Genomic DNA, 12,291 nt, shown 5'->3' on the forward strand with positions numbered 1-12,291 from the left:
CGAGGCATGCTAGGGGGTGCTATGGTGTTAACTAGGTGCTGTTTGGTTTAGATCTGAGCTTGGCTCGAATCTTCAAATGAAGATTCGAGAACCTTCAGGGAGATTTGAACCAAGCAGATAACATATTCGAATAGAGGGTGTTCAGGGGGTTCTGGGGTGTTAAGGTGGTGACCGGCAGCGTTGATGCCGCCGGGTTTCAGGCGATGGGATCCTAGGGCGGTTAGGGTTAGGGGTGGGTTTCGGAAGGGATGATGAACAGTAGAGAGGAGGGGGGTGTTCAGTTAGGGGCCGGGGTAGGGGTTTGGGCCTTATATAGGGGTGAGGTGGATTGATATCATCCGTTGGATCAATTAAGATGCACGGTTGAGATCAATCCACTTAACCAAACGACATCGTTTGGTTTAAGTTGGGGAAAGGGGTCAACCCGGGGGTGAAATGGATCGGGTCTGGGTGAGTTTTTGAGGCCGTGGGATCAAGATGGATGAACGGTTCAGATTTGATTGCCCTAAACGTCGTCATTTCATTTATGCAGGGGCTGAACTGGACCGTTTGATTGAAATGAATCAACGGCCCAGATTAAAAATCCAGAAGCGACGTCGTTTGAGTCCTGTATGGGACTGGTTGACATGGACCGGGTCCTTTGAGTGTTTTGGGCCTGATTTTTGTTTAAAAATTCTTGGCCCAGGTCCGTTTCTATCATTCCCCATTCTTTAATTTTCTAATTAAATTCTTAATTATTAAATTCCTAATTAAAATTATAAAAACAAAATTACCCTTACAAAGATAAATTACCTATTAATACATAGACAAAACATTAATCACACAGTGGAATATTTAAAATAGAACTATTGCATATTTTTTTGTGATTTTGTTTAAATTATCTTTTAAATACATAATTAAATCCTATATGTATGCAACATGTATTTTATTTTAATTTTCAATTTATTATGACAAAGTAAACATTTACGGACATAACACAAATATTTAACTCCACGCAAATTCAAGAATTACACAGTAAAAGAAATTTATTTTATTTTTTGATTTATTTTGGAGTAGTTTTCGTAAGGCAAAAATCACGTGCTCACACCCAGAACCAGTATTTCCTGGACTCCCATGTCTACAGCTAACCTCAAACCCAGAATACATGCTTCGTACTCAGCCATGTTGTTGAGGTAATAAAATCGAAATTGGGCTATTACAGGGTAGTGTTGCCCTGTTTCAGAGATGAGTACAACCCCTATTCTTACACCTTTCATGTTGGTAGCTCCATCAAAGAAGAGTTTCCAACCTGAATTTTCATCATGGTCAACCTCATCAACACACATGACCTCCTCATCAGGAAAATAAGTCTTCAGTGGCTCTATTCCTCATCCATCAGATTCTCGGTCAAGGCTTGGGCTTTATTCGCGGTCCGAGTCACATAGATGATGTCAAACTCTGTAAGTAAAATCTGCTACTTTGCAAGTCTTCCCATGGGAATATGCTTCTAAAAGATATACTTTAGAGGATCCATGCGAGAAATGAGGTAAGTAGTGTAGGACGACAGATAATGCTTCAACTTTTGTGCCACCAAGTCAGGGCGCAACATGTCCTCTCAAGCAGAGTGTACTTAACCTCATAGGGAGTGAACTTCTTATTGAGATAATAGATTGCTTGCTCCTTCTTTCCCGTGATGTCGTATTGACCCAATATACAACCAAAAGAATTATCCAAGATTGTCAAGTAGAGAATTAAAGGTCTTTCAGGCTCTGATGGGACCAACACAGGTGGGTTTGACAGGTACCTCTTAATTTTATCAAATGCTTCTTGACACTCGTCAGTCCACTGGACTGCAACATTTTTCTTTAACAGCTTAAAGATGGGCTCACAGGTTGTCATGAGCTGAGCAATAAACCTGCTGATGTAATTTAACCTTCCAAGCAGGCTCATCACCTCTATTTTGTTCTTTGGTGGCGGTAACTCTTGAATGGCTTTGATCGTTGGCGGATCTAACTCAATGCCGCATCTACTAACCATGAACCCCAACACCTTCCTCAACGAGCCACCAAATGCTCATTTCAATGGATTGAGCTTGAGGTTGTACCTGCGGAGCCTTTGGAAAAACTTCCTCAAGTCCTTGACATGGTCAGACTGCTTCTTTGACTTTATGATCACATCATCTACATAAACCTCAATCTCCCTGTGTATCATGTCATGAAATATGGTGGTCATCGCCCTCATGTAATTTACCCCAACATTCTTCAAACCAATTGGCATTACCCGATAACAATATATTCCCCATGGCATGATTAATGTTGTCTTTCCTGCATCTTCCTCATCCATCAAAATCTGGTGATACCCCGCATAACAATTCGCAAAAAACCCAATCTCATGCTTGGCACAATTATCGATTAGAATGTGAATGTTCGGCAATGGAAAATCATCCTTTGGGATTGCTTTGTTAGGATCACTGTAATCGACACAGACCCTGGTCTTACCATCCTTCTTTGGTAGTGGCACAACATTGGCTAACCAAATGGGATACCGAGTGACCCGAATGACCTTTGTAGTAAGCTGCTTTGTAATTTCTTCTTTGATCTTCACACTCATATCAGTCTTGAAATTTCGCAACTTTTGCTTGACATGAGGGAATGCTGGATCAGTTGGCAATTTATGAACTACCAGATCAGTGCTCAGGCCCGGCATATCGTCATATGACCATGCAAAGACATCTTTGTACTCAAACAACGTTTTGATTATTTCCTCCTTAACTTGCAGTTCTAAATGCACACTTATCTTGGTACCCTTAACCTTATCCTGGCCCCCTAAATTGATTGCTTCAGTTTCACTCAGATTAGGCTTTGGTTTTTCTTCAAATTGTTTTAGCTCTTTACTAATTTCCTCAAATGCTGCTTCTTCATCATATTCTATTTCATCATCATATTCTACTTCCTAGATTGTTATTTCAGAATTAGATTGGCTTTTAAGACTCGGCTGAAAATTCTTCATGCATGTCATATCATTGCAACCAGCATAAAAAGAATTGTACAAAGAAAAAAGAACAAAATAAAACACTATTAGGAATAATGGAAAACGGGAAATTGCATTTCATTGAAAATAAAAGGATAGAAGGGTTTGAACATTAAAACAAGCAAAAACTAAAAATCTGGATTACAACCCTGGAATAACCCAGATAACAAAAAGGAAAACAAAGCAAACTACCAAAACTCCTTCCTGGTGGGGAGAGGAGTAGCTTCACGTTTGGGCCAACAAGCTGCACATCTGCTTTACTAGAGCCTTCACCAACTTCTACCATATTGACCTCATCGAATAGAATTTGGAACCTCTTGATCAGCTCTTCATCAATATCGACCGCAGGTTTTGGGATCGATGAGGTTGGAGTTTTTTTGGCCATTGGCTTGACAAAAGACTTAGAGATGTATGGGACAGACATGGGGAGTGACCATACCTTCTGTTTCAGATTTTTGACCCTTTTCACGTCCTTTTCTGTGGGCGTAAATCCCAAACCAAATGTACCTGGATTCCCACTGGGGCGCACTGGATGCACAATACCCTGTAGAGATGAGCCCAGACCCTTGCCTGACACAAAACCATTCTTCAGCATTTCATTCACAACCATGACAGAAGCAGAGGATAACTTAGGACTCGGAATGCATTTTCCTTCAGGAATCTTCTCAAAAGACACTGTTTCAAAAGTTTAATAGACCCAAGGTCCCTTATCATCTTCAGCTTTGACAAACGGAACAATTGTGTCATTACAAGCTGACAGGTCCTCATCACCGTGCACAACTATTTCCTGCCTGTCCCATTCGAACTTCACTATTTTGTGCAGAGAAGACGGGACTACCTTAGCAGCATATATCCAGGGCCTGCCTAATAATAGATTGTAGGAGACAACCACATCTAACACTTGGAATTCCATGGTGAACTCAACTGGCCCTATCGACAACTAGAGCATTATATCTCTAACAGAATCTTTACCTTCCCTATCAAAGCCTCGAACACACACTGTTTATGTGGATTCTTTCGGTGCCAATCTTCAATTTTTGTAGAGTATACATGGGACAAATGTTCGCACTAGATCCATTATCAACCAAAACCCTTGAGATGACAAAATCTTCACACTTCACCGTGAGATAAAAGGCTCGGTTGTGTTCTGTACCCTCCATAGGAAGTTCATCATCTGAGAAAGTGATCCTGTTTACTTCGAAGATCTTGCTAGATATCTTTTCCAAGTGATTCACTGTGATCTTTTCAGGAACATGTGCCTCATTCAAAATTTTCATCAAGACCCTGCGATGTTCATCTGAATGTATCTGCAAAGACAAAAGAGAAATCTGAGCTGGTGTTTTCCTTAACTGCTCTACAATGGAATAATCCTGCACTTTCATCTTTTTCAAGAACTCCTCAGCCTCTTCCTCGGTGATCGATTTCTTTACTAGCATTTGGCTATCTTTGAATGGCTTGGCTTTCCTTAATTTTTCTAGGGTGAAACATCTCCCAGAACGAGTCAATCCTCCAGTTTCATTAACTTCATCCTCTATTTATTTTCCTTTGTATGTCACTATTACTTGTTTGTAATTCCACGGAACAGCCTTGGCATCAACCACTGGCAGCTGGGTTACTGGTTTAGCAATGATAGGGGTAATAGGAGCCCCCTTCACAACTATGACAGGCTTATTTGGAATCCCTGGCACTACCACTTTTGAGCTTTCCGAACTTGCCCCAATATCTTTCGAAGGCCCTTTCATGACCAACATCGGTGCCTTCTAATTGAGCAAGCTCGGCTTTTTTGTCGCCCCTTCAATTGTCAAGGGCTTTGATTTGGTAGAGTCTGGAGCTTTAACCAAATTACTTTCACTGGCCCGAATCATCATGACGGACTTTGAAGACTTCTTGGGCTCCCCATCCTTGTGAACTATTTCAATCACATGCGTCTCTGCATGGGCTGGCAAAGGATTTTGATTGATGTTCGGCGTGTCTGGGCTTTGGACTACAATTTGGTTTGTATCAGTGAGCTCTTGGATTGCCCTTTTCAAATGCCAGCATTTCTCTATGTCATGCCCTGAAGCATCAAAACAATAGGCGCATCTTAGGGAATAATCGAGGTTCTTTGGAGGGGGATTTGGTATCTTTGACTCAATCGGCCTCAAGACGTCTAACTGCCTTAACCTTTGAAATAGACTAACATAGGACTCTCCAAGCAGGTTAAAGGTTTGTTTCTGCTGCTGCCTCTCTCTTCTATACTCCGGCCTTGATTGAAAATTTGAACCATTGGGGTTTTGATAGGGTTGTGGAGGTGGATATGTATTTTGTGGAGCTGGGTAGGTATTCTGTGGGGCTGGGGCACACCATTGTGGGTAAGGAGGGGGTTGAGCATATGACTGTGCATGATGAACAAGGTATTGGGATGGCCTAGCTGAGTATTAGGGGTTTTGTGGGGAGAAGTAATATTGGGGTGGATTATATGGAGCTTGGGCGTAGGTTTGAGGTTGGGGTCGAGGATGGGTGTACTGATGAGGTGAACCCCTCTGGCCATGCCATGGTCCAGAGACAACTATGGCGATATTGTCCTTCTTCTTCTTGCCTAGCAAACTTCCGGTACCACTCTGGATTGCCTAGGTGGTTGCTTTTATAGCAGAATAACTCATGATCTTGCTCGACTTGAGCCCCTCTTCCACCATATCTCCCATCTTTACCACATCATTGAAAGATTTGCCAATGGCTAAGATCAAGTGACCATAGTAAGTGGGCTCAGGGGATTGAAGACAGTATTCAACCATCTCGTCTTCTTCCATCAGAGGATTGACTCGTATAGCTTACTCCCTCCATCGGAACCCATATTCTCTAAAGCTTTCACTGGGTTTCTTTTCTACTTTGGTCAGAGATAGGCGGTCTGGAACAATGTTTATATTGTACTGAAAGTGCCGGGCGAAGGCCTGAGCCATATCGTCCCAGGTGTACCATCTGCTGGCATTTTGGCGGGTGTACCATTCTAAATCTTCCCCACTCAGACTCTGACTGAAGTATGCCATCAGTAATTTGTCTTTTTCCCCAGCGCCTCTCATTTTACTGCAATAACCCCTCAGATGAGCCACAGAATCCTCATGTCTATCATACAAGTCAAACTTAGGCATCTTGAACCCGACAGGCAGTTGGACATCGGGGAACAAACACAAATCCTTATAGGCCACACTCACCTGGTTTCCCAACTCTTGCGTATTTCTCAATGATTGCTCCAAACTCTTTACCTTCCTAAACATCTCCTCTTGCTCTACGTTCTTGGGTGGTTTGTCAGTTTCAACATGAGGCTCAAAGTGGAGAGTGTAAGAGTAAGGATCTGGGACTTTGAAGGTGGGCTCTGGTGCATAGCAGTGGGTATCTGTAGCGGGGAATACGGGCTCACTAGAGGATCGGGGGAGGGTAGTTTGTGGAGGGGGTACAAAAATAGGGGCAGATGTCGGAGCAGGGTACGAGGTTGTTTTAGCTGTTGGACCATGAAAAGTTTGGGCCGAAGTGCCGGGGTAGTTGTGGTAAGGGGTAAAGCCAGGTGCGTGTTGTGGGGAGAGATCAATGGTATTGGGCATATGGGATTAGGGCTGTCCACGGATCGGATCGGATCGGATTTAGCATATTTCGGATTCGAATTTCAGATTTCGAATTCTAGAAAATGCAATCCGAATTCGATCCGAATTATATCGGATCAGATCAGATTTTAGAGTTTGGATCGGATCGTATTATTATGCCTCAAAGTTAAACTAATATGTATTTTCTTTGTAAAAGAGGTAATACATTAAGAAAAATTCATGTTTATGCAATTATGAGAGTACCATGGTGCCAATATAGCTAAATCTAGCAATTGTAAAGGTAATAACTTGGAGGTTGATGTAAATTAAAGTGTAGTATTTATACATGTCCTAATAATTTCGGATTGGATTGGATTAAAATATACCAATCCGAAATCCGAAATTTTAATAAACATAATTCGAAATCCGATCCAAAATCCGAAATTGAATGGATCGGTTCGGATTTCGGATATCCGATCCGAATGAATAGCCCTATCTGGGATTGAGAGAGTGGTGGAATGGAAGCAGGGTTTTCTGTGTAGCTGGTAGGGAATGAGGGTGGAGGGTGTCCCTTAATCCAGGCTTGATACATTTCCGCCATCTGATGCTTCAACCTCCGGACTTCCTCTTGCAGTTCTGATTCCGACTCAACAATCTCCCTTGGTGGGTCTACAACTCCAGTGTCTGTTTCTTTGCTAGCCATGACTGTTTGACACTTTGACCGGCTGTTGTATGGATAACTTGCCAGGATGCCAATAAACTAACCACCTTCCTGTAGTTAAATAAAAATAACAGAGCGAAACAATACAAAACCACCATGTTAGCGTTAGGGCATTTATCATATGATAATATCACGTTACGTGCAATGTACCTAGCAACAATTAGCGGTTCCAAAATGACTTTGAGGGTCGCAGGGTCATATGGCATCATACCAATTTCCTCATTTCAATCTTTCCTTCTCTTTCTTTTCCAACACCTCTTATCTCTCTTTTTTCTCTTTTTCTTTCTTCTTTTTTTTTGAACCAAAAATGATTTGATCAAACCCGATGTAGGTTGCCTACGTATCATGTCCCTCATGAATCAGACCAAGCGTAGTTCTGGAAAATAAACTAAAAATAAAATCTTTTTGGGATTTTTCATTTAAAAACTTTTCGATATTAAAATACAATGGGATGTACGATAATGAAAGACCTAACAGACTCAACTACACTACGACAACTTCTGACACTACCTAAAGGACTCGGTACTCCTAGACAAGACAAGAAAGTAAAAGACAACATAAGACAATCTCAAAACACCTAAATAGAATGACTCCTCAAGCTACTCCTAAATGCGACGGTCCTGGCTGGGATGGTCCTGGGCTGTCCGTCATGCTCAAACTCTGTAACATGCCTCGTAAAGAAACATCGATGCTGGGAATAAAGGCCCTGACATGTGCCCCTGCATCCTGAAGGCTGAACCTAAACAAATACTGGCCATGCTGCTCCACGTTTGCTGCCAATCCCCCTAACTGAGACTTTATCAACTCAAGCTTATCCCAAGGATCTTGGTCCAATGCCTCCTCAAAATCATCTATCTGAACTACCCGACCCCTAAGTTGTGCTGGAAATGGGGTGTTGACCCCTGGTGGGACAGACTGTAACCAAATCAGGTACTCCTGAGTAGACTCGGGCCTGCCAACATCCTCTACTAATGTATTTTTCTTCATCCTCTTTGCATTGTTCCAGTATTGCACGTACTTGATTTTATCAGCCGCCTTTTTGCTAAAATTCATGATGGCCTCCGAAGATTCAAAGTTGGAGGCTCCTCTCATCTTCTGTCCCACTGTCGCATTACCCTAACGGGAGTGTACGGCCTGACACACTTGAGTCCTATCAACATCAGGAAAGGCTGCATGAGACATCCTACCAAGATATCATCTAAAGGTAGCCAAAGGTAAGCCCACAAAACATTCCCATTTATCCTTGAACCAAGGAACTCAATCCAAGCTGTGATGCCTATTGGGTATGTAAACTTAGGAGATTTCATCCTATGCTCAATGCATACCAACCGATCCCTTAAGGCACGGTCGATGGAACAAAGTAAGGAAACGGTGTGCAAATGCTCCATCATCTACAATTGTAGCAAAAGGTTTTTTCCCTCAATATACCTGACACCTCCCCTAACCTCATTCAGGGCTCAGTATAACTCTAATAAGATCATCGGCACAACGGTAACAGTTTTGTGTTGCTTTTCATGAAATAGTGCCATTACCACTGACTGCAGACGAGTGCTAATGTGCATCTCATCTAATGGAAAAACCAATAATCCCAAAAAAGCAAGGCTGAAAGCTTCGAGGCGACGCCTTTGCCACTTTGCCTTGGTTGTGCAGAACTCATCCCAAAAGACGTCAAAACTATCATGTGGTCAAATCTAGCAAACAAGTAATCCAAGGATATCCAGGATTGCTCGATGCATTTTAAATGCTTGTTATCTTTTAGGCCTAGGTCGCTGAGGAATCTTATCCTAGAATGGTCTCGGGGAAGTATCATGTCCTTGCCTATATAGCTTAAATGAGTGAGACCAGACATTTCTGCCAAGGTAGGGGTCATCTCACACTCTCCAAATCTGAAAGCCAAATTTTGCAGATCCCAATAAGTCAGCATCGCCTCCACTAAGTCTGGGCGAGGTGTAATATCAAGAAGGGAAGTGAGGGTGCCCAATTTCTGCATTAACTCATGATGCTCTAGCAACGAAAACATTTTCCACCACTTGATCAACTTCCTAGGAATCTTTACTACCATCAGCACTTTGGATCGAATCAGTGGGTCCATACCTGAATGAAGAGAATATGGTTAGTGACTCGGGACACTACGTGACACCACAACATTTCCTAGTGGACTAATGCAAGACACGATTTGGCAATATTTTACAAAATGGCCTAAGTGGCTGGAAGTGGCTATTAGTGCAAACTTGACAAAGTGACCTCAAAGACATGGAAATACCTCACTAAAGCTTATATGGATTCAAACTCCCAATAATCATTGCCCGAAATGAATTTGCAGAAATGACCCATTTTGCAAAAAACGATCGATATGACCAGAAGTGGCTAAAGATGCAAACTCGAAAAGGACGAACCTTAAAGTAATATGACACCTAGTTGGGGACTCAAGATTCTAAGACATGGGTAATTGGACCACTTTTGCGAAAATGACCTCATTTCCGAGAATGGCCGATGTGGCCAAAAGTGGCTAAACATGCAAATTTGGCTAAGACCCCGCAAAGCCAAGAACCTAAGACTTACTAGGAAGACCGGAGCCTATGTGGGTTGCCTACGTATCCTGCCCCGAAGGACGAGAATTAGGTATGCGTAGTTCGGGAGGATCGGTCATGGAAGAAAGCTTTAAAAATGAAATGCAACTAGTTTAGAAAAACTATTTTTTGGTCTTTTTGAAAAATGATGGAAAATGTAAAATCTTTTTGGAATTTCTTTTTCTCTTTTTTTTTTTGATTTTTTGGAAAATGGTGGGAAAGTGCAAAATCTTTTTGAATTTTTTCATTTTAATTTTTTTTGATTTTTTTGGAAAACTATGAAAGAAAAATGCGAGTGGGCCCCACTTGCTTCATTTTACACTTCACCCTCAAATATCATTGGTCTGCCAAATGACCCATTTATCCTCAAAGAATGCAACATGTAGCACATAGGATGATTGAATGCTATTTTGGGCCGCGGGCCCATTTTGACATAATTTGGATAGGCCTCCTATGACGGGACACGGTGCCTGGGACCGAGCCCTGCTAGGTTTAAATGACATGATGAAAAATAAGAATGACCTAAAGGCTGACCTAAGTTTGGGGTTCACTAACAAGGCAATTCGGGGGAGCGTATGGTCGATGGTGGCTGCTCAAGCTTTCCACCCACTCCATATGTCCGATGTCCCCCCCCTCCCTAAAATAAGGGTGACTCAATGAAGAGTTCGTGTACGTGATGCGTACTCCGAGACTTGTTGCAGAAAGAATTGATCGGGTAATGCATATGATGACAATTATAAAGCAGTAAACACATAAAGCAAAAACTGTAAACACGTAAACAACTAGCAAATAATAACAAAATATAAAAACATAATAAAAATCAAGTAAAACTAATGAAAAAGCATAAAAGCCTCAACCAAATATTCTAAAAAGCCAACAAGATCGTAGTATCAGCTCGAACTTGCAAGTCCCCAGCAGAGTCTCCAAAGATGTCACACCCTCTTTTTAAAACTAACCTCACTTAACCCTCTTAAATAAATAAAAAGGCTTTTGTAAAGCTCAAAAGGGTTTTTCAATTTTTGAAAAGTGACAAAATTGTGTGTTCAAAAGGATTAACTCAGAGTCGCCACCTGACATTTGATTTCGGTGTGTCAGGTCACCGTTTTTTTAAAAATAATAATTTTCCTTTCAAAACACTTTGAACTCTAAAACTAAGTCTACACCAGAGATTTGGGTAAGAGGGTTCATTTGACTCAGGGAGAAGGTGTTAGGCACTTCCCAAGTCCCGTGAAGGTCACGGTTGTGTACTCGATCTAGGTTACTTTCAGAACATTCAAATTGAAGTAAAACACACAGAAATAAAATAAACACACAAGATGCTTGAGGTCGTCCCCACATAATAAAAAATAAAAATAAAAATAAACTACTGCAAGCTCTACTTTTGGCCTCCAAATACAAGTACTACGGGGCATTCCCCGGAATAAAATATATACAAGTCCTTCGGGGCATTCCCCGGGTAAATTTAACTAAGGGAACGACCTCTCGCCTCACAATTAACAGAAGTACTAAAGCTTGCCTACCCAAATGTGGTCGGCCTAAGCATGCTCCTAGCGATTAAAAGGTAGAAATTAAATTAAATAAAACTCATTTCATGCTCACTTTTCTTTTAACTTCTTATTTCATGAATTTGATGTCACGACCCCAACCCCGGTCGTGATGGCGCCCAACATACTGCTAGGCAAGCCTGACCAACTAACACTCCCAATCCGTTTTCCTATAAAAATCATTATCAACTAACACAATTAAATTGCTAAATTACCCTAATAAGAGTTTAAGACAACGAGTTAAACATGCAAAAATTTAGATGATAATACCACTCCATAGCCCATACAGATATGGTGTCACAATTCTCGAGCCTCTAGTACGAGTTTAACAGCCTAATACATAATTAGTCTAGGAAATGCGGATAAAACAAAAGGATAGAAGGGAGAGATCCGGGCTATGGACGTCGTGCAGCAACCTCGATGCTTCCGGATATGAACTAATCGACGGAAAATCCTCACTCAGCCTCTGGAACACCTGGATCGGCACGCAAAGTGCATGGAGTAATGTGAGGACTCCGACCCAGTGAGTAACAAGCATAAATAATGGCTGAGAATAAGAAATCACGGAAAAACACAGAGTAGTCTATAATGCGGCAATATAAACAGGTAATATGAAAGCAATAAAAAAATGGAAACGAAATATGGTAGTGCTACAACAATTACATAGTTAAGTGACAGACGTATAAAGAAAATCAACACATAACGGTACCCTATAGTACCCGTTGCGGTGTGTAGCCCGATCCATATCTCGCTACGGCTTGCAGCCTGATCCATATATCTCGTCGACGGTGCTCACTGGGGGTGTGCAGACTCTGGGAGGGGTCCCTTACGGCCCAAGTGCAAAAATCAAGCCATCTCGTGGCATCAAATCTAGGCCCTCGGCCTCATAT

General features: G+C 41.7%; 1 protein-coding gene across 1 annotated transcript in view; it reads right to left on the bottom strand.

Annotated features, from left to right (window-relative positions):
* Positions 1 to 4,760, bottom strand: part of LOC138873674 (uncharacterized) — a 32,510-nt gene extending 27,750 nt beyond the window's left edge. The window contains exons 1-8 of the mRNA XM_070152150.1: positions 4,572 to 4,760; positions 4,060 to 4,250; positions 3,707 to 3,869; positions 3,449 to 3,595; positions 2,662 to 2,931; positions 2,230 to 2,616; positions 1,615 to 2,028; positions 774 to 792 (exon numbers count right to left, since the gene is read on the bottom strand). Coding sequence (XP_070008251.1) covers positions 774 to 792; positions 1,615 to 2,028; positions 2,230 to 2,616; positions 2,662 to 2,931; positions 3,449 to 3,595; positions 3,707 to 3,869; positions 4,060 to 4,250; positions 4,572 to 4,760 — 1,780 coding nt within the window. The remainder of the gene's footprint in view (positions 1 to 773; positions 793 to 1,614; positions 2,029 to 2,229; positions 2,617 to 2,661; positions 2,932 to 3,448; positions 3,596 to 3,706; positions 3,870 to 4,059; positions 4,251 to 4,571) is intronic.
* Positions 4,761 to 12,291: the final 7,531 nt, after the last annotated feature.

The sequence above is a fragment of the Nicotiana sylvestris genome, chromosome 7 (genome assembly GCF_000393655.2).
Source record: "Nicotiana sylvestris chromosome 7, ASM39365v2, whole genome shotgun sequence".
Taxonomy (NCBI): domain Eukaryota; kingdom Viridiplantae; phylum Streptophyta; class Magnoliopsida; order Solanales; family Solanaceae; genus Nicotiana; species Nicotiana sylvestris.